The sequence below is a fragment of the Pantherophis guttatus genome, chromosome 2 (assembly GCF_059756535.1).
Source record: "Pantherophis guttatus breed Tessera chromosome 2, ASM5975653v1, whole genome shotgun sequence".
Taxonomy (NCBI): Eukaryota; Metazoa; Chordata; class Lepidosauria; order Squamata; family Colubridae; genus Pantherophis; species Pantherophis guttatus.
The window spans coordinates 37,520,796-37,543,629 of record NC_142064.1 but is presented as its reverse complement, the minus strand read 5'-3'; the positions used below and the strand labels follow the sequence as shown (position 1 = coordinate 37,543,629).

General features: G+C 35.9%; 1 protein-coding gene across 3 annotated transcripts in view; it reads right to left on the bottom strand.

The window, feature by feature from the left end:
• The window catches only part of RASGRF2 (Ras protein specific guanine nucleotide releasing factor 2), a 119,761-nt gene that overhangs the window by 66,495 nt on the left and 30,432 nt on the right, over positions 1-22,834 (bottom strand). For all 3 annotated transcript variants that reach the window (XM_034441205.3, XM_034441207.3, XM_034441206.3), the window contains exons 2-9: positions 18,807-18,913; positions 15,324-15,471; positions 14,436-14,525; positions 12,535-12,788; positions 11,471-11,550; positions 10,693-10,886; positions 9,258-9,367; positions 6,535-6,653 (exon numbers count right to left, since the gene is read on the bottom strand). In XM_034441205.3, coding sequence (XP_034297096.1) covers positions 6,535-6,653; positions 9,258-9,367; positions 10,693-10,886; positions 11,471-11,550; positions 12,535-12,788; positions 14,436-14,525; positions 15,324-15,471; positions 18,807-18,913 — 1,102 coding nt within the window. The remainder of the gene's footprint in view (positions 1-6,534; positions 6,654-9,257; positions 9,368-10,692; positions 10,887-11,470; positions 11,551-12,534; positions 12,789-14,435; positions 14,526-15,323; positions 15,472-18,806; positions 18,914-22,834) is intronic.

Here is a 22,834-nt window from a genome sequence, read left to right as displayed (position 1 = left end):
TTGTGTTACATAATTTGTATTATATTTATTTTGTAAACTGATACATTTTATATTTAAACATGAAACAAACTTAAATAATATAAAGAGGATGGATGGCTAAAGAAATATAAACATTAATCCCAATTTATTGTCACAATGCTATAAAAAGGGTAATTTGGTTATGTGCCAAAACAGATTTATTCCAGGCATTATGCAAACTTCAGGATTAACTGATAATTAAAACCCAAGCCTCCCAATCTAAGACCATATCCACTATATCACTGTGTTCACATCCTGAATCAAGGGTCTTCAAAATGTGGTTTGCTTGGATTTAGAGATATACCCATTTCATGGATTATTCTAACAGATAAACAAGGCTATTATTATGTGTTCAACAAACCAAAAATAAAAAACATAACTTATGTTATTGCAAACCTATCTCTAAAGTATTAAATAGATGGAAAGATATAATCCTTATGTGAGATTAAATGAAAACACTATTAAAATATACCTGAGATAAAGTTCAATTACATACTTAACATATTCATTCATTGAAATGTAAATTCCATTGAAGTTTGTAGCCCTTTCATCCAAGTTAATTAGGTTTTTAAATATACAAAGCAAACAAAAACTTGAATCACGAGTATTGTAAGATTTACTTTTTTTTTAAGTGGCTGTGAGAATATAATATTGGTGATTTTTCTGGGTAACAACATAGAATTCTAAAAATATAAGTCAATGTGAATAATACAATACACTAAATGCAATTTTGCTATACTATAGTTTATTGAATTTCATATTTTCAGCCAAATAAATCAAACTCAGCCAAGACAATACACATCTTTGTGGCATCTATTTAAACAAGATGCTGGATCCTGATAAATGCATTCATATGAAGCCAATTACTAAAATATTTTAATATGGACACCAACCCTGTAATGTAAAAATATGTTCTTTCTATACAATAGGTCACAATTTGCAAGAAACAAACAGATCTTTTAGAGAAGATTCAGTGTAACAATTCAGAAAAATTCAGAGGAATAGATCCCACAAAATCTTTTTCATGAACCACTTTTAAATGAGGTCCTTAATGAACCTTGACTCCAAATAAACATAGTTTGATATTTTCTAAGTTATTGTGTTTATGTGTGAGAGAGAAAGAGCAGAAAGGGAAAATGACAAAGATTACCAGTATAATTTAATAGTTAATGTACTGGACTAGCAGTGGGGAGATCCAAATTCCAATTTTCCCTTAGTCACAGAAACCACCTGGGGGAGTTTGTGTCAGCCACCCTCTCAGCCCCAGACAAGGAAGTCAAAAAAATCTATTTACCAACACACACTTGAGAATGTAGTAGATTCTAGTCCATAATTTTTAATGAAGAAATCTTCCTGCTCTGGATTGATTTGGGATTACAACAATAATAATTATAATATAGTGTGTGTAAATGCATAGGCACAAAAGTAAATAGACAGTGAGCACATATTAATATACTATAATATAATATAATAAACACACAGCATTAAGAGTAATATGTATTAGCATAGCTCTATAAGGGTTACCCACGATTAGTGATTTAATATTAATAAAATTCAATTGCCTTTTTGTAGTCTATGTACAATAGAGCATTTTTAGCTTTAAATATTTCAAGCATAATCCCCTCACAAACTTAAAAAAGATCAATAAACTTATTTAATTCCATGCTATCAGAAATATTTCCCATGAACACAGTTATCCAAAATTGAGTAGATATAGATCTGATAAGGATGTTTTCTGATAAAACCCTGGAAATATATTAAAAATAATGACAATGAATCATGTACTTCATCCATGCAGTGATGTTGACAGACTCTACTTACCAAAGAAAACAAGTGGGCATGGAATGTTGCAAGTACATCAGGTAGTTGAAGAAGAAAAAAGAACATTGGAAGAATATCTGAAGGATAGCGAAAAAGATGCACTGAAGCTAGTATACCAAGAAGGCCTACTGAGTATGGTAGAAACCAAACTGGTCTACAAGAAAGACCAAATGAAGAACAGAAAAGAAGCATGGAAGACAAAGCATTATATGGCCAGTATATTAAAAAAAAATAAGCAGGAGAAACAGATAATAACAAAACCCTGGCAATGGCTAAGAGCAGGAAAGTTGAATAAAGAGACAAAGGAGTTAATTCTGGATGCACAAGACCAAGTCTTAAGAACAAATGCATACAAAACTAGAATTGAGAAGACAGTAACAGACAGCAAGTGACGCCTTTACAAAGAAACTGAAGAAACAATGGATCACCTGGTTAGCTGCTTCAAGAAGATTGTCCAGGTTGACTACAAACAACAGCATGACAAAGTAGCAACAATGGTACACTGGAAGATTTGCAAGAAATACCACTTGCCTGCAAGAAAGAACTGGCAGCACCATAAAATATCGAAAGTAATAGAAGATAAAGAAAATAAAGTGTTCTGGGACTTTAGAATTCAGACAAACAAGCACTAGCCAAATAACAGCCCAGACTTAACAAGGGTCTATAAGAAAGGCAAAAAAAGTCTGGATAGTGGATGTGGCAATACCTGGAGATAGCAGAATAGAAGAGAAAGAATTGGAGGGGGAAAAAACAAAATACAAACATATGCAAATAGAAATAGAATGACTATGGCAAAAAAAATAGAGAAAAGGTAGAAATAGTAGTAGTATGTGCCTTGGATGCAATCCTAAAACAAATGGAGCACCACTTAAACACCATCAGCACTGACAAATTCACGATCAGTCAATTGCAAAATGCAGCTTTACTTGGAACAGTTTATATCCTGTGATGATATCTGTAATGTCATCAAACATCCATATCTGCCTATTCCAGATTCCCTGGAAGGACCCAATAGGCCAGGGGTGTCAAACTCAAGGCCGGATCTGGCCCGCAGGGTGCTTAGATCTGGCCTGTGGGGCTGGCCTAGAAATATCAAAACGGGCCACAGGGGTGCCTCCCACGGCCCATTTTTGGCTAGAAGAGTGCTGCAGGAGGCCATGGAGGCTGAAAATGTGCCATGGTGGGACCATGCAAGGCCCCCGCAGCCCATTTTCAGCTGCCAGAGGCACCACAGGCCGATCCTTTGATATTTCCAGGCTGGCCCCATGGGCAGGAGGCAGAGTGCTGTAGGAGGCAGAGGCACCCCGCGGCACATTTTGGTTGGCAGAGTGCTGCAGGAGGCAACACCTTCTTCACCTTCTCTTTAGCAGCATCTGCCAACTAGAACTAGATACCCTCTAAGATCTGGATGGCTGTTGTTCAGAAGAGCCAAAAACATCTGGCTCTTCACCCAGGTCTTTGATGAGTGAGAGTGAGCCCCCTCGTATCACTGAATTTGTCATCTTTTATCTTAATCTTTTACCAGGGATTGATTTAATTTTTTTATTGTTGTGAGCCACCTGGAATCATTGAGAATTGGGTGGTATATCAGTTTATAAATTATTACTAATATTAAGTCCTCCTCTGGGGCTGTGTCAGAGGTAGTAACAGAGGTATGATAGACTGTTGGACAGACAGTTTTTGGAGAGAAATTGTCTGTTCATTTATGCTCTGCTCCTGTAGAAAAGAGTCAATCTCCACAGCAATTGGGAACTTTACATGTCTTTAATCTCTACATTATGGAATTGAGACTATTTGTGCCAGAAAGTAAATCTCCCTTTTTCTGGAATAGCTGCTTTGAATGCAAAGGGGAAAAAATGAATCTTGAGCCTGTGCCAAACGCCCACCATGGCCACGCCCACCCCAACCATGCCCACCATGGCCACACCCACACCCAGCTACACCCCACCCCACCACTGGCTCTCTGAGATCAAACACTACCCTGATGTGGCCCTCAATGAAATCAAGTTTGACACCACTGCAATAAGCGAACAAAAATACCACATCCAGTCTGAAGATCTGGCTGCCTATGTGATGAATCATATATTGTTTGAACATATATGGGCACAAACGTAAACTGTCAGTGAACACATATTACTACACCAAAATATAATATGATTAATACACAGCATTAAGAGTCATAGATATTCTATGATTACCCATAATTAGTGGTTTAACATTAATAAAATTCACTTGCCTTTTTGTAATCTACATACAAAATGTTTTTTTTAGTTTTGAATATTTCAAGCATAATCCCCTTACAAACAAAAAAGATCAAGAGGTTATCAATACACTTATTGAATTCCATAATCAGAAATATTTCCCAAGAATGCAGTCTTCCAAAACTAAGTAGGTATACATACATACGATAAGGATGCTTTGTAATAAAACCTTGAAAGTTTTTTAAAGTAATTTATATAGACCACTGACAAATACTAAAAAACTCTGCCAACGTGCCACAGGAAAATCTTGAAAATATGACAAGATAAAGCCTACAAACTGGCATTTAATTAGAATTATTTTATTTATATTATTCATCTTGTAGAAAAAGTTCCTTTTCCATACTTCATAAGTGAAAGTCCTCATCATAAAAATATTAAGTATGTGAATGAATTCTAATACTAAAATATTTTTATATTTATACCAGTGCCCTGACTCAAACTTTTCTGTTTCATAGCTATTTCATTTTCAAATCATGGACAGAAAATACAAGGAAAACACCGATGTGAAGAAATTACTTTAATATTAATATTTAGAAGTTGCCACCAATAGCCTCCCACCGGCCAATACGCTCACACAGAGTGGGCCTCCTCAGGGTGCCGTCCGCCAGACAATGTCGGCTGGCGACCCCCAGGGGGAGAGCCTTCTCTGTGGCGGCGCCCACCCTCTGGAACAACCTCCCCCCAGAGATACGTACAATAACAGACCTCCGGATTTTTCGTCGGGCCCTGAAAACCTATTTATTTCAACTAGCTGGGCTGGCTTGAGTTAAATTTTAAATTGATTTTAAATTGGGTTGTTTTAATTTACGGCCAAAATATTTAATTATTTTAAACTGTTTTTAAATTTTGTATGTCCTGTTTTTTACTTTGGCTGTTCACCGCCCTGAGTCCTATTTGGAGAAGGGCGGTATAGAAATTGAAACAAACAAACAAACAAACAAACAAACAAATAAATAAATAAATAAATAAATAAATATGGATGGAAACAGGATTATTTAAAACACTGGCACCTTGGCAACATCAAATTTTAGATGTCTAAAATTCTTCCAGTCACTCAGTTTCCTTCTTTCCTGTATTCCCTGGCAGAACATATTAATCTAAATCTATTTTCTATACTACTGTTTGGAGAATTGTTTTCTACTACAATTATTATCTGGAATTTTTATATAAATTTGGAAAACTGTGTTAGCGTTCTGTAGAAATTCTCTTTGGAAAAAAAAAAGTATCCAATCAAATATATCTATAAAATTTCCTATTTGAGTTGTTCTGCAATGCATTTCCCGCTGGGCAATTTAAACATTTTCTCCATCTCCACTGCCAACCTCACAAACAATGAACTCCTTAGGAATGTGGAGACATTAAATCAACAGCTTATATCCAGTGTTGGAATCTGTTTTTCAAAGAAAACATTCCATTAGAGATGGGCAAATGGCCTTGGGGTCTCTTAAAGCAAACCATTAGACTGTGGCCATCATTTTATTCTATAAAGTACAAACACAAAGCAACTATACATTGCTTCAGCATTTTCTATAGCACGAATGGGATGTGCAATAAACAAATTACAGTGATTGCTCCTCTCCATGATTTCAGCTAGCCAGATATGTCTTCCTCTAGTATTTCTGTTCTATTCTCTGCTTAAAGTTGCCTTGTAATTCCTTAAAGGATTCTACCCATTTTTTATACTTCTACTACCACTTCTTTACAGGAACAGTATTAGAGTTCCATAAGAAGGAGAATTTGGAGAATTAAGTACACAGCATATATGATAGCAGTTCACACCACAATTATGTAAATAATGTTCTAGAACATTTGATAAGCTTCCATAAGGACTATAGAGAGGACTTCCAATTGGCAGAACTGAAGCATATCAGCAGATATTTCACACTATTTTAAAAATCTGCCACTATAAATGATTTTAATTTAAAAAGAAATCAAATGATATCTGTGTGAGCTGTTCTAGAAGTACAAATGAAAAATGGGAACAACAAACAGCTATTTTCATTCCTCACAATCGCTCCACCATTTGACAAAGCTTCAAGTACTTCAAGTTTCTCCTGTGCTTTTGCCCGAATGTTGGCATCATTTGGGATTGCAACATCTATCGGCCAGACAGAACTATTTTCCATGGTGCTGGAGAGAATTTCTGGTCCACTGAAGATGATAGTCCGGTTATTGTGTATGTGACTTTCCCATGGGTGCTTTATTATTATAGTGCTGTTTTTCATGTCTCCTGGAAAAAAAACAGCACAGAGGTGGGGCTCAACAGCAGCCCGGAAATTACAAATATATAGATGTGCAGATGTCAAAAACAGATATTTTGCATCTTATACTTCCCGGTGATGCCAACATGAATTCTATTGTTTTCAATTTCATTTTTCCTTCATATTGTATAACTTCCTAATCAATACATGCATGTTAAATTCATTGCTCTTACCTTGTCGTATAAAAGTTTGGCTGGTGTCCAATAATATGTCACAACCTTCTACTATCATTCTTTCTATTGCAAGATTTTTCCGTATATTTTCTGTCTCACTCACTTCATCATGCATTATTCTATTGCAAACAAAGATCAAAAATATCAGTTATCTAGTTATGAATTTGTAAAGCAAGAATATCTTGGGTGAACTTTATGGCCATCATAAGACTTTCTATGTGCATCATAACTGATATTTGTTTGGTCAAAGTAGAATGCTATCCTTGACAAAGTTTGTCTATCATTTCCCCTGACTATCACATCAAGATCTCCTTGATACTAGTACACTGAATAGTTTAATTGCCTCTTTCCTTAGCAATTGCTGTTCCTGTTTTTCAAGCTATTTTATTTTGGAACATCCCTTAACAAATTCCCCCAACTGGGGAACAATTTAAAACATATTTTTCATTTATTATACCAACATATGAGGAGGGGTGTCTCTCACTAAACAGCCCCACCAAATTGTACACTTATAAGAATAGTTTTGCTCAGATATCTGTCGCATTGCTGGCTAAGATTGCAATTCACCTGGGTAAATGGAAATATTTTTTTAGATTCTTATGCTCTCCAGAACATGCTTTAAGATGTAGGGAATTTGAGGGCTGGGGTTCCTTCGGGGAAAGATGGATAGGCAGATCAGGGGTGTGAGAGAGCAAAAATTATATGACAGGAGTCATAAGGAAGTTCTTCAGAACCTTCAGCCTTGACCCTGGGTCAAACTGCTAATAATTTCTCTCTCTCTCGCTCTCGTGCTTTCTCTCTCGCTCTCTCCAATAAATTGTTTGTTGATAAATGATAAATGATAAAGTTTAAAAAGCAGTAAATTAAGAATTGTACAGACCATAGAGATCATACAGAATGACTTTGACAGAGACTGGGAAGATCTGTTAGCAAGCCAGCAAACAGATACATATGGCTTAAGCCCATACAAAGATAAACATTTATGAAAATGCATAAAGCAGGTGCCCCCTCCCAATTCACATGAAAATAAAAGAGGGAGAAGAAGATCACAGTCAGAAACTTGCTAGTTTCTATTACTATAGTTATTCTAATAAAAGTAATTATACACTGCATCTGTTTCTTGATCTGATCTATCTTGTAGGGCTGATGTACAAGAATTAATTGGCAATTCTGAAACTGGTGTATTTTTAGTGTTTACATCTAGCGGCAGGACAGTTTGGAAAAGTTTAGTTCATGACCTCTTTTGCAACTATGGGCACACTCCAGCAATGTTAAGTTTAAATCAAACATTAGATTTTGTTTCCAACTCAAAGCATTTGGCTTGTTATTTGAAAAAAAAGATGACATTCTAATTTTGTCATGGCCTGATTGAGGCAGCATGTCCAGGTATCTTTTGGATCCAGATGGATTCCAGTAGACACTTATTGGTTTTTCAGCAATCTGGCAGATAGTTCCATGAAGTGCTACTTTTAAATCTGGAATTCAGAGGCAACCAGGGTCATACATGTGGAGCTCTTCATTTTACTGGAAAGGTTCCCGGAGATGAAATGGCAAGTTAAATGCCTAGCATGCCAGTGGAAGAAGGTCCCAATAAATCTGACTAAATACCTGTAAGAGCTCACATTCAACTCTATACATTGGCAGTAAAAGCATCAAAGCTTTAGTAACCGCTGCTCTTATTGCATTGATGGGATATACCCTCGTGGTCTACTTTAAAGTTATCTACTATGTTTTGGAGAAAAATAGACAAAATAAGGTGTTGCTCAACCTTCATTTTGTGTGCATCTTTCTGTTTGGGGGTAAAGTAATTGGCAAGGAAGTGGGATGTCAACATATCCCAGAAAAAGTAAATTGTTTGAACCCCTTTCAGTTTGGTTAGACCTGGACACAGGATGAAATTTGCACTGATCCATTTTGTAAAGCTTTTTGTCATGGCCTAGATCCGTGATGGTGAACCTGTGGCACGCGGCGCCATATTGGTGAGCTCAGCTTATTTTCAGGCCTTCTGGGCCCACCGGAAGTAGGGAAACAGGCTGTTTCTGGCCTCTGGAGGACCTCAGGGTGGGGGAAGGCCTGTTTTTTGCTCTCCCCAGGCTCCAAAGCCTTTCTAGGAGCCTGGGGAGGGGAAAAACGGCCTTCCGGTCCTGCCAGAAGCCAGCAAACGGGATGTTTCCAGCCTTTGGAGGGCCTCCAGGGGAGGATGGGGAAGGCCGTTTTCACCCTCCCCAGGCTCCTAGAAAGGCTCTGGAGCCTGGGGAGGGCGAAAAATGGGCCCACCATGCCATCGCATGCCAAAAGCGGGGGGAGTGTAGGGTGGTCGCATGCGCATGTGCAAGGGAAAAGGGCACATAGAATTATGGGTGTGGGCATGCGAGCGCACGACACCCCCTCGCGCTCCGCCTGGTTTTGGCATGCGATGGCAAAGGCATCACTGGCCTAGAGGGAGGGAGGGAGGGAGGGAGGGAGGGAGGGAGGGAGGGAGGGGGAGGGAGGGAGGGAGGGAGAGAGAGAGAGAGAGAGAGAGAGAGAGAGAGAGAGAGAGAGAGTGAGTTTTGATTGTTGTGTCTTTATAGGTGTTACTTTGAGCTACTAGTCTTTTCAAACATGGCATTATAAAAACATAATAAATAAAATATACAAGTGCAATTTTTTTAAAAATATCTGATTTTACATATTAAACTTCTGTTCTACATTTATATATTGAGAAAAAAAAGCAGTCAAACCTTGAAAGTTCTTCCAGTTTAGATTTAGCAAACTCAAGGCTTTTCCTTTCCACATGTTCATGTGGTGTATGAGCTAGAAGTTCATGAAGGGTGATAATATATCTAGGAATCTAAAGGATTTAAAATCTTGGTCAGCGTGCATTTTAAATGTATAATTAATTATAACCTGATATGTTTTCCATCTTGGATTTCCTTACAATATCATCAATACAATCTAAAAAAATAGCATTTCCTATTTCAGAAATCAGTCACAGAATTATGGAGTCTGAAGGGGTTATTGAGGCCACCGAATCCTTGGCTCAGTGCAGGAGTCTTCAGAGTCCCAAAAATTACTTAAAATAGCAATACCAATTCAGTGAGAGTAATATGAACATAGCGTGCATCTGTTTCTGATGATAGCTAAATCTTAAATTGAATCAGTTTTTTTTCGAAAGTCATCCAAAGTGAAACAGATTAATCTTTAATCTTTGACCTGGCTTCAGATATGTGTAGAGTATCAGGGCAGCTATTAAAGCTCTAATAAGCTGCTTTAGGGGAGTTGCTGCTTTCATTAACTATTCTGAGGGCAGCTGTCACATAGAAAAATAAAGGTTGCTTCACTTAAATTGCTGGGGGGGGGAGGAAGGCTATTCCCCAATGAAATTGTAGTGACAGGTTTCTTGACAGGGATGAACTCCCTCCATCCCAGCTTTTTTCACCAAAATGAACCTTTATTTTTCTCTTCCTAAGTGATTATTTGACAGCTGTCACTGTTAGTCTTAAAGCCCGCACTAGGACTTTGGCAGCAGATTTTTCATGAGCTAATAACAGTAGCTGCCATATAATTATTTGAAGTAGAATAATCTGTAGCTGCAGAAAGCTACAGCAAGTTCTAAATGCATGCTGCAATGGGCAAAGTACATCAGCAGAAGTATTTTGAAAGCTTTTCGTCCAACCAGGATGCTATCCAGGACCAGTTTGCCTATTTCTCTTATTTGAGCTAACAATCCTTTTTAACCAGAATATCATGGCATCAACAGCATACTTAGCTGATGCAGTCTTCATTCTCTAAGAGGACTGTGACTTTCATGCATACTTAGATATGCTTGAGTATCATTCCTACAGTGTGATAGTGCCATTTGGGTATCCTCCCAAGTATTTTAATTTTCATAAGATGAAAACTGAGTATAGTGTAAAAATACATCACTGCAAAATGATGACTGAAAAAATAATAAACAACAAAATACTAATGCCTATGTAATTCTGACTAGTATAAAAGATTGTAATACAGAATCTCTCTTGATTGAATAAAATAAAAAGACTTACTCTACAGCAATTTTCTTCAGTTTAGTGAGTCCAGGTTAGCCACTCTTTCTAACAATGTCATTTGGGAAAGATTATTTGACAGCAAAAATCATGAAGATGATAATAAAAATTATGCAAGCAATCAAATTACCTGAAACATAGGGTAGGTAAGGAATGTTTCAAGCATTCTGCCCTCACATGCAGTGTTGGATTCATATTGCTTTAAGAGTTTGTCAAAATCTCTGTTCTGCTTGCAGTTTGCCAGCACCTGTAGGCTATACTGGTGATTTCTAACGAATTCTTGATATATATTCAGCATTGGTAAAAGTATATCAAATAAATCAGCTGTAAAGACAAAAAAGATAGTTGATTTTTGCAATCATTCCTTTTTCTTCACAGAAATAAAAACTCTAAACCACATTAATTCCATTTGTAGCATTGTATAATTACAGGTGTTAAAAAGGAAAGCATCTTTATTAAAATTTCCCCTAATACTGTCACGATTTGCCTGCTCAGTTCTTCCGAGAACATTAAGTGATTGGTACAATTTTATCTACAGTATATTAATAAATTTAACCTGAAGGCTCTTTGCAAGTATATCTCATGCAAGGACAGAACTTCAAATGATAAAAATATCACATTTGTCTTATTTCTGCCTGTAATATAGTTATTTAAAAAAACAAAATTTCTGACTGAAGAAAAAAAAAGCTGTAAACTATATCACAGTAATGAAATACAGTGCAGCTTCCTAACATTGTCACTCCTTTTGAACAAAGAATACACAGGGGGATATTGCAAGTTTCTAAATTTATCTAACAGGGCAAATAAAAAATAAACCAATTTATTGTAAAGAAACTAAAAAAAACTTAACTTTTAAATAAAAAATATAATGCTACTCTTTAAACACAGAAACCAACACACAAAGTTACCTAAAATTAAGGTAGGCCAGTTTGCTATTCTTGCTTTTAATCCTTGATGAAATATTTCATGAAGGAACATTATAGTTTCACTGGAGAGAAATAAGAGTTGACAAAATAAAGCAAAAAATTAAAAATCTCTGTGTAAAATATATTATTTGAAATTATCAGCACATATCATGAAATGACTATTAAAACAGGCTATCTGAATAAGCATTGCCACCTCATGAAGTGAGTTAGAACTTTAAAAATAAATAAAACTACAGAGCAGCATTTTTCATAGTTTTAAAATAATAAACGATATTTTTATTTAACTATATTTATGTAAATAATTTATGCAGATATTAATTCTGGGCAGTATACAAAAGAAAAAAAGATTAAATACATCAATCATAAGCAGAATCAACTAGAATTCTAGTTTAGGCACAAAATCAGGATGATTATCAAGTAGCATCTGTAGCTCTTTTAATAGTGGCAGACAGAATATCCCCAAATTGGGCATTCTGTGACTGGGGAGTGACTATTTTGGACCCACTAAATTCTAAGTCAATTTGATCACTTGAATGTTGCCAATAAACGCACATCAGCTACGTCCCAAACCTAAGTTATCTAAAGAGCTGAAAATGAAACTAAAACACCTAGATTTGCTAGGCTGAGAAATACACCTTCTTGCACCTTCTATCCTAATTAATATGATTGGCAAGGATATCGCAGAGTCCATAGATGCATCATTTGACTTTGATTCAGCCATTTGGGATTACCTGCCCATTAGTTTTAAAATATCCAAGGTCATATGTTATTCAATTTAATTTTGAAAATATCAACCTAAATTAGTTTTCCATATCGTCCCAATGAAGCTACCGCAATTAGAGATGGGAAAACTGGAATTCATCTAGTCTTCCCGTGCCACCCAAAAGAGGAAGGAAATGAGAGCTTTCAATTTCAAACTTCTAAAAATCAAATGCAATTATGTACTATACATTCTACAGATTTTTAATACTATAAATCAAAACAGATAGAAAACAATTTCATGCAATCATATTGGAATGTGTTTTTTAAAATGTATCCAATAATACCTGTTGAGGAAGATGCTGCTAACATCATCATGACTAATAGGTGGTTTCTTTGAACTTGCAGCCATTCTTAAGGGCCTTAGAAAACAATTCACAAGGATATAAAGTTGATGCACATATTCAGATTCTGCCTCAACCATATTGAAAACTATCTGGTTTCTTTTTCGCATACTTTCTGCATGTGGAGAACAAATATAATCTTGGACAATTGTCTTCCATTTTCTTCTACACAACCAACCACGCATAAAACTCTGTACCTAAAGAGTGAATTTTTTAAAAAATCAATTTTTATTACTGTCACAGACCAGCATTACAAATAAAAGCATTAAAAACGACAATAATAGTAAAAAATAAAGACAGAATAATATACTGTGATTGATAATGGATTAACAGTGGGCAGTAGGCAGTTAAAGCTTACCTAATTTTATATACAGTATAACAGAATTTGGCCACCTTCAGAGAAACTACTTCATATTGATCTGATAAAAAAACCATTTGTCTTTGAAATGCATATATATCCCATTCAAATAGATGTATTGAAATATCAGTGTCTCAAGAAAGGAAGGCAAACATGCCTGCAGTTAATAAATATAAAGTGGCAATTACTCTTCTATTTCTTATTTTAGAGCATGCTTAGAAAGACCAGAATAGTTTAGCTGATCTTAGAATATTTGGCATTGTAGATTGGCTCAGAAAACAGAACTATGCAGAGGAATTAGGATGCTTGGTTTGATTTAAGTACAGCGAAAATATATTTACGAGAGTCACATCTGAATAACAGAACTAAATTCACCAAATCCAAGCAGCCATACTTCACATTTGTTTTAGAGGATATGTAATGGAACATGAGGGAAAGTAAACACACAACTAATCCAAAACTTATTAAAACAACCATGCCTGCTCCCAGGGTAAAGATGCATCTATTTTAATGAGTTTATATGCATTTTAGAACATTCAATCCAAAACTCTACATAGGCTTCTACTTAATGTATTCTATTTTTACTCTCACATTTAAAATCAACTGGAAAGGAAACATACCCTTAGGTATATATAATAAATTTGTATTGATTTAAATGAAAATTAACTATAGAGGAACTAATGTGGCATAACAGTTAAGTTGATGGATTTCAACTAGAAAGACTCAGATTCAACATTGTTTAGTGTTGACTTTGGACAAGTCATTCTCTGATGCCAACTTACTTCCCAAGGATGTTGGACACTTTAGGAATAAAACAAGGAGTGAACTGATTCATGCATGCTACCTTGAGTTCCCAGAGAATACAATTGGCAAACCTAATGCCATTATTCATGATTAAGCGGTTTTAAATAGTCAAACAAAGTGGTAGTGTATTTTCTATCCAATGCATGTGTCAAAATGCCACAAATATATAACCCTAATGTAAAAGGAAAAGGAAAAAAATCCTGCTAATAATAGGACCTATTATTTTAAGTATCATTATCATCCATAATTGTATGTATATAGAATACTTCAATAACAATGCACTGTTGACTATATAAACTTTTAAATTTCTCTCCCCTTTTTTCTCTTTTCCCTCTTCTAATGCCAGAATAGCAACCATTAAGGGCCTCCCCTTAAAAGATGTTCATCTCAAACTTCATTTTTGTAGTGATACTTTACATTCAAAAGCTTAAAAATGCAATATTTAGAAATTTTTTCTTTATAATTGTTTTCACAAGTATTTGATACATGAATTTTAAGCCACATGGTCCTTATTAAGATCACTGTCTCTTTCACCAAACAGTTCATCAAGATAATTAGCTGTTCTGGAACACTTACTAAATGTTATGCTGCTCGATTCAAATGAAAATATATTTTCTTTAACTGAAAGAAAAAATGGGAAATGTTGTTATCACTTCTCAATCTAAAAGGAGTGGAAAAGTACCTTTTTAATCTTTTTAATATCTGGATCTTCTTCTTCTTGATTGCCTTGATATGGTCTCATTCTTTCTTTTGTTTTGTTGAGAGCTACAATCTAACAAAAATAACAAACAAAGATGTAAAATCTTAAAAGTTTTCAACAGATTTCAGAATATCACATGAAATTTTGAAGATGTAATTTAAAGCCCCTGGAACTTACTTACTTATTTACTTTTTGTCCTGTTTATGTAGTGTATATTGTGGTGGTGGCCCTTTGAGAGCTATATGCAACAAAGTCTCATTTTAATGCATGATGATTAGTGTACATTTAAAGTGATAATCAAGTTACTCTAAGTCTAAGTGTGGTTTTATAAACTTTCAATTTCTGAAAAAGGACTAAGGTATATAAAATAACACTCAGGCAGGCAAAGGGATACCTGCCAAGATATAATGATCCATAGTAGAATAAAATACATTATTACCATGAGAATTACTTCAAGTTAAGGCCACATAATATGCATTATACAAAACATATACGGTCCAACACCTGTTTGATCTGAAAGTCATAAATTTTCTCAGTACTTGAATCTAAAAAAGCAAATTGTTATTAAAGCAAATTGTCACAGATATTTTTTTGTTTGCTTTTAGCTTGCCCAGGTTAGAGTAACAAGCAAAGCAATCTATTGTAGAAAAAAGACAACCATTCCAAATAACATTCAAAAACAATCTTGCAAGACTAATAAGAATGATTAATAAACTTGACAAAATAGAAAGATAATAAGGTTCATATTTAGAGGTGTTACTCATAGACAAAGTTTCATTATAATTAATGAAACTTTTGCCAATGATTGAAAAGGAAGCCAGACTGTAATACAGCAATAGCAGCACAATAAGAATGAATTTTGAAATATACCTCAGATTTAAGCCTTTCAATTTCTGTGTCTTGATCTTCAAGCTGATGACGTAGCTGATTTGCTGAAATCTTTTCTGTCTCTACAATTTGAACTAGATGGATATATTTTTGCATCAATACTTCCCTCTCAATCAGGATATCTGAATAGCTATATGTTGAAAAAAATAATGAAAATGTTTACATTATAAATTATGTAGGCAACATATTGAAGCTAAGTCTAACATACTAGGTTCCATTATTCTTAATAAATAAATTAGTAAGTGTATTCCCAAACATTTTTATGTTTTACAATTTATGTATAAATCTGACCAGGAATATTTAAATATGCAGAGCTGAGAAATAGAGCTTTATTAGTAATATTGATGTTGAGATACTCTTACATTTATCAAAACAGAATTTATTCCATTACGGTTATTTTTTTATAAACTGTAGCTACTCTATACACTCTCAGCATTCTACAATGGTTTCCCTGGTATAGAACCAATATTTAATTTGGGGACACATAAAGGAAACAGTTTTTAATAAATGAATTGTTACTTTCAATAAATATTGCAACATAATGTGCTATGGAATACATGCTTTATTTAACTGATATTACACGATAGAAGGTCCTGTTGTAAAACATTGGCTTTAGAAAAACTGATTTTTCTTTGGTCATAGCAATTTGACATATATTTGTCTCAAAGTATAATGCTAAAGCTGTGCAATCAGTATGGAAATGCTTTGTTTGGCTTTGGGACAAGCATGAATATAAAAAAAAAACCTGTATTATTGAGTGATGCCACCTTCCAAAGAGGAATTTTATTCCCAATTCCTGTAGACTGATCTGATAATAAAAGGTTTACTCCACTTCTTCTAGTTATAAAGAAGGTCTTCCTGTGTCATGCAGGAAATGCTTTCTTTCGGTCTTGTACTCTGTGTGCTTGGAAAAGCAATTGCCGTCTTCTCAGGTTCTGAGACACTAGTTAAACAATTCTGGTTTCTGGTACTTCTCTACAAGCAGGAAGCTACAGCCAAGATATCCACAGAGAAAGTGGCGAGAGAAATTGAGGAAAGAAATGCCAGGAAAAGAGTCTGGCGGCCTGTTCAAAAACCAAAGTCATTCAGGGAACGGGCAGCCTTCAGATCAGAAGAAAAAGTGAACCAGCCAAGGAGAATGCAATACGTTAAGTGGCAGGTAGACCTATATTCTCTTTTTTTGAGGTGGGTGACACTGGGTGACAAGAGAAGCAATCTTCTGGCAACAACTACAGAGACAGACCAGAAAGAACAGCACTCAAATCACTAATTCTTTATCAAGAACACACTTTTTGAGTCTTTTTCTACTCTGTCAGCTAAATATCAATGATCTCTGAAGGATAAGATTTGTCAGCTCATGTAATCTATAGGAGCCCCAGCCCAGTTACCTCTTCAATGAATGCTTTTACTAAAGCAGAATTATATGTACTCTTCAACTATGCTGGGATGAGGTGGCTTCATTTTTACAGGAAAGGCTATTTTCACTTCCAGCTACTTGCCCATCCTGTGAAGCCTATTTATCCTGTGAGCAGAAAGTGAGGCCAATGGAGCAAGGAGAAGGCTACAACTCTAAGCAACTCTAAAGCCTCCTATTTTCCTTGGGAAAACAAGATAGAAGCCATATTCTATAGGGCTGCATCAGGAAAGAAATTAGCTCTCAGTTAATAATATTATGCACTTTGCATTTTGTCAGGAATTGAATACACCTAAATTCCAATAACTGTGATTACAATAACAAACAGAAGAATGCTCTTTTAATGTATACCATATGTTTTATTTTGTTCCAAGAAAGAGATACCTTCTGTAAAACCTCACAAAGAAAAGCAATAAGTTACAATAAGAAATGAGGATAATAGTGGACTGTAGCCAGACATATGTCTGAGAGTTCAGAGAAATATTTACAACCAAGAACAGCCAGCATTAGAAGTTAGCAAGATTTTCAAGTGGATGATTGCTGAAAGTTTCATAGGAGAAAGTACAAGTGCGTCTTCTCTGGTCAACTCCTTCACTAAAAATGTAATGCTGAAGTAAGAAATTCCCTCTCAATCTTCTCACACTATCTGAAAAACCATAAATTCTGAAATTCAGCACTAGCAAATAATTTATCAAATTTATAGATAGGTGCAATCCTAAAGGACTTTTGATGGCAGATAAAAATACACAAAATATCTACCATCAAATAAAAGTAAAACACAGATTGCAAAATATATAGCAAAGCCAATCTACCAACCCAACCAAATGCCCTCCAGAAGGGTTCTGTTTCCAGCTGCTTCTCTGATATCCAGTGTAAGATCCTGCTCTTAATTCCTTAGAAGGGGAACAAAGTAACTTCTTCCAGTTAGATCAGATTTCTAACTAACCACTATCATGGTGCCACTGGGGCTGAGATCAAACTATAAGTAAGCATCTTCTTTTAGAGAGTGTATTTTAATGTCATGGTGTTATCAGAGTGGGTTGGTAACTTATTTCAGACTGTTTTACAAAATATCTGGAATTTTAATGGATAAGAAAGATACAGGGGTGGGGTGTCAAACTTGATTTCATTGAGGGCCAATTGAGGGCAACATCAGGGTTGTGTTTGACCTCAGGGGGGCAGGGGGCATGGCTGGGGTCAACAGCCTGATCCAGCCCTCTGCCAGTGAAAACGGAACTCAGGAGGGCCTCACACGCTCCCCCCAGCTCCATTTTCAGCTGCGATGGCCTACTCCAGCCCTCTGCCAGCAAAAACAGAACTTGGGAGGGCCTCATGCAGCCCACCCAAGCTCCATTTTTTGCTGCAATCGCCTCCCACATCTGGCCCGTGGGCCTTGAATTTGACACTCCTGCCTTAAGGCATCCATTTTGTCCTTTTCTCAATGAGATCCACCCATAAGGAAAGAGAAATTATTTGTATATTTTAAGGCGTGGAAAGTTCTAGGGGTACTAGGGGGGGAACTACAAAATGAATGCTGCAAGGTCATATATGGTCCAGAAGTTGCGTTCTCTTGTTTTATTTGTTTGTTTGTTTTATTTTCCATCCTTTTCACAGTTCAAGATGACTTGACACCATTAAAAAATGGTCTACATACGTGAGTTCAGCAATGGCTCTTCATGTTACTTTACTGTTACAATAAAAAAGTGACTCAAGTTGCTGCTCCTACCTCAGAAGATATGACTACCCATACAGACAAAATAGATGAATCATGCTAGGTTAGTACTGCAGATCTGCATATCAGGTATAATGAACAAATGTGACAAAACAAGGTAAAGGGGGACAGTTGAGCATTATGAATGATGTAAAAATAAATATTTTGAAGAGTATTGGCCTGAACTTTTCTTTTTCTGCATTATAAGAGAAGGAGGCACAAAAGGAGCTGGTTACGGTGAAGAAATCCCCAGGAGGGAAGGAGAAAAGGAAAGAAAGGAAGGAAGACATTGTCCCTTAGCCAAACTAAATTATTAGTAGCTAGTATTGGAATTTCATACCTGGCTTGCTGAATAGCCTCCACCCACTCTTCTCCATCTGCTTCTTCCTCACAACGGAGCTCAAGCGGCTTCTGCCCTTCGTGGCCAAAGAGGACTGTGAAATAATACTGTAAATAGTTTTTAAAAGGTTTAAATGTGGTAATGTAATGTCAATATAATAATACAATAAAATTAAAATGTAAATATTAACTAAATAGTACAATCAGTACAATCAGTACATGCAATGAACCCCTGCTTTATTCATAGAGATTTCTCTTGGTGATAAATATTTCTGAACTGAACAGGTCCTCTATTCAGAAAAAGAATTTGGCTTCAGAAACACATCTCAAGTTTGTAGGACACTCTCCCTGCATCTGTTCTAAACACATTACGTTGCCGTTCTTAGGCTTCAGCAATAAAATTACCACAATGCTGCAGTCACCTATATGTTATCATCAGAAAAGGTGTTTTAAGCCAAACCATCTTTGATATTTCAGCAGGCTAGCATTGTGTCTTAGCTAGCTTGTACCTCCTGATTCCTTTTATAACTGAACATAGCTCTTGAGCCACTCCTCAGGCTTCTTATATCACTTGAATAAATGAGAGAGAGAAATAATCATTTGTATCCCATGTAGAGTACATTGCAATAATTCAATTGGGAAGCGACTAAGCAGTTTCTTAATCCAGGAACAGGCATAACTGATTCACAGCCTAAAGCTGTCTGAAGATGTCCTAGCAATGGCTGCCACCATTACTGTTTCTAATTGCAAATGAATCATATAGCTATCATGACAGGTAGCCTGTCTGTCTGTCTACCTACTTACCCTTATTTATATGGCCATTCATTTCACACATAACTCTGTGTGTCTTACAGCAACTAAAAACAATGTAAGAACAAAACAAAAACTTATACAAACCCCTTATGTCCTATACTTCTGTCTATTACTCTTTCAACACTATCTATACTGATTACCATATCAAATAGCATAATTTAACTATAGACAGCAAGGAAAATTATTTCTGGTCTATCCAAATTTCCTTCATAAAGCATTTTATTAAATAAGATAATGGAATAAAATTAAGTACAGTAAAAAAAAATATACCAATAGAAAAGCATTTGTAGATAAATAGCAAGACTGGGCAATGTTTCCTTAGGCTCAGATACTAGCATCAAAATAGTAGCATCACTTAGCAATGAAAGCAGACAAAGCTGGTACCTGTGGCCTCTGTGGGAAAGGAATTCCAAGGTCAGCATCAAACTTGATCTCTTGGAAAAGAATTCTAGAACAGAAAAGGTATGTTTCCATGTTCCCAAATAAAGTGCTTCTCCTAGCTATGGGATGTCAAAGAGCACATACATGTCACACACACACATCCTGCTCCTGCAGATCTTAATAATTAGATAGGTACACATTGAAAGAAACACTTATTCGTGTATTAGAAACCCAGAATGTTGGAGTGTTACAGTCTGACTAGTAATGTGGGTTTTTAGGTAATTTTAGGACTGGCCCTGTATGACCTCTGAAAATATGGATTCAAATATAAAAGGTATCATCATCCATAGCTGACCAACTAGAAAATGGCCATTGATTCTCTAAACACCTTGGGGTGCTTGCCAAAATATTGCAGCTTTTCTCATCAAGTACTCAGTATGTTCAAGTTAAACTATTTCCCGGAATATGGAACAATAAAAAATAGGCAATTGAGAGCAGTCATACTCAGCATAAACAATAACAACAGTTTCCTTGTATTTTACTGTTAAACTAGGAAATGCTCTGTCAAACTGTGCAAAGTTGGGATGGGAAGAGACTGATTTAATAACTGAAACAAGCATTTCTCTTTGGCCTGATGACACTTGATAGATGCCTGCATTAAGGCCTCAAGAATTCTTCTTGGCCTCTTAAGAACAGAAGAAAACAGAAGAAGGAATGACAGGTAATAATACAGAATATGGATCCTGTGTTCCTTTTCTTCACCTTGTTAATGTTTCTATCTCCTGCATCTAATGGGGAATTGAAGTACACCAACACACATTTATCTATAACATGTAAAATAGGGAATGGTGACTTCTGCTTTTCTACTTATGCTGTCCCTTTTGTTGTATAGCAAACTTTGCAAAAAGATTAAAATGGCTAACTTTAAATTTTTAATAGGCTGATAGCTGTTGACTTACAAATTGGACTTGGTATTGATAAAACATAAACATCAGCAATGTCTATGGAGATTCTCAGTCATCCAGGTCAGGGTTGTCCCAAAGGTACCTTTTCAAGAGGCAACTGGACTTTCTGTTTTTTCTTTGAAGACGTTTCGCTTCTCCAGTCTACAACACAGTCCTTTCAACAGTTCCAAGAAGGCTCCACACCCATTTGCACTACTCAGGTGAACCTAACAACACAGATATACTTCCAGGTGGCCTCAATGACTCGCTAAAAGAATGCAAATGACCAGCTGTCTGCAAGAAGTATAAATCCTTCCATTCCCCACTGTCCAGTCAGAGCTGAACAAGCTTCTTGGATGAGAAGCGAAACGTCTTCAACGAAAAACCAGAAAGTCAAGTTGCCTCTTGAAAAAGTACTTTTGGAATAAGCATTAGCAAGCACAAAACAAGTATGCTGTTCATATCTAATTGTCTGTGTGCCATTGTCTTATACCTTTACTTTTTAATTATCATCAGGTATATTATTTGATGTTATCAGTTACATCAAGTAATATACATTGTACTGAATTACAATGAATCTTTCAGCATGTAAGTGAAACTATTATTTCCTAAATTGGGCTAAAAGATGTTTGGATAGTATAGCTCAGAGTGAGTTAAGGAATGATAAATACTGTCATGAAGTAAAAACAAAAAACAAACACTGAGTCCAATCTCTGCTACTGGATTTGACCCAGAATGATACTGCCAAAAAACTTATTTTGTTGATCTAATCTCCTTTATGACAACATCAATCATTAGTTGATCTCTTTCAGTGAGAATTATTTATTGGAACTTTCAAAAGCTTCATATAATCAAAAATTCAGAAATAAGGCATTGGGCAACTCTGTTCACTACATACCAAGACTCAATTAGAAATAGCATATTTTGTCATATAATGACTTACTCTGGAAAACTTAATATACTATTTGATATACCATATTATTAGTATTGTATAGTTTGCTGTATAAATCTGTCCCCTTGTTGGGCATGAAGAACCAGAACCACACATGAAGAGTTCAATTAGCTACTTCATTGCTGATGCCTTTTTCACAGGAATCTTCCCAGACTGGAAGTTTGCTCCTGGGCCTGACGTGATAAGGTTCAATGACATTCAGTGGTGGTGGTGGGGAGTATCAGATTTTGCCTTCGTGTGCCTACATAACAATTCCAGACTAATTCCACCTTAACTACTCCCCCCAGTTTGGCCAGTCTCTTTCTGACAGTTACCTGTATATCTCAAAATAAAGAAAATGGTGCAAATGGTGCAAATTGGAAACATGTATATGTAGCAGACATTTCAACATAAATATTTTAGTTATTTGTATGCAATTGCAAAATCACACCTAGGACTTAGCCAAAAGTCTCCTGAGTAATAATCTAAACAGCAGAGGATTGATTTAAAAAAACGGTCCATAACTCTAAATATAATTTCTAAGCAAATGTAACAACCTAGCTTTTAAAAAAGTATTATTGTGCCCTTGTTCCTGTTTATTTCCCACATTAAAATTCTTCACATTTCTGCTAAAATTCCAAGCAAATGCAGAAATCAACCCTTTTTTTCCAGGATCTAAACAGTCCCGGCACCTAAATAATCAAATAATTGGAAGTACCTGAAGCCTCAGCTAAAAGCACAATGAAGTGCACAAAGTACATGATTCTTGCAACTCAACTTGAAGCAAGGCTGTCCAGATATGAAGATACGGTACTAGTATTGCTTCTTCTGCCAAACCTTTCACTTTCTACTACAATTTCTTGGGGGGGGGGGGTTTTCTTATCACCTGAACTTTTGCAGCTGGCCTTTTAGGAAAGAATGGATTATTGTAGTGAAGTTTAGGAGAGGGGGGGTGGGTTA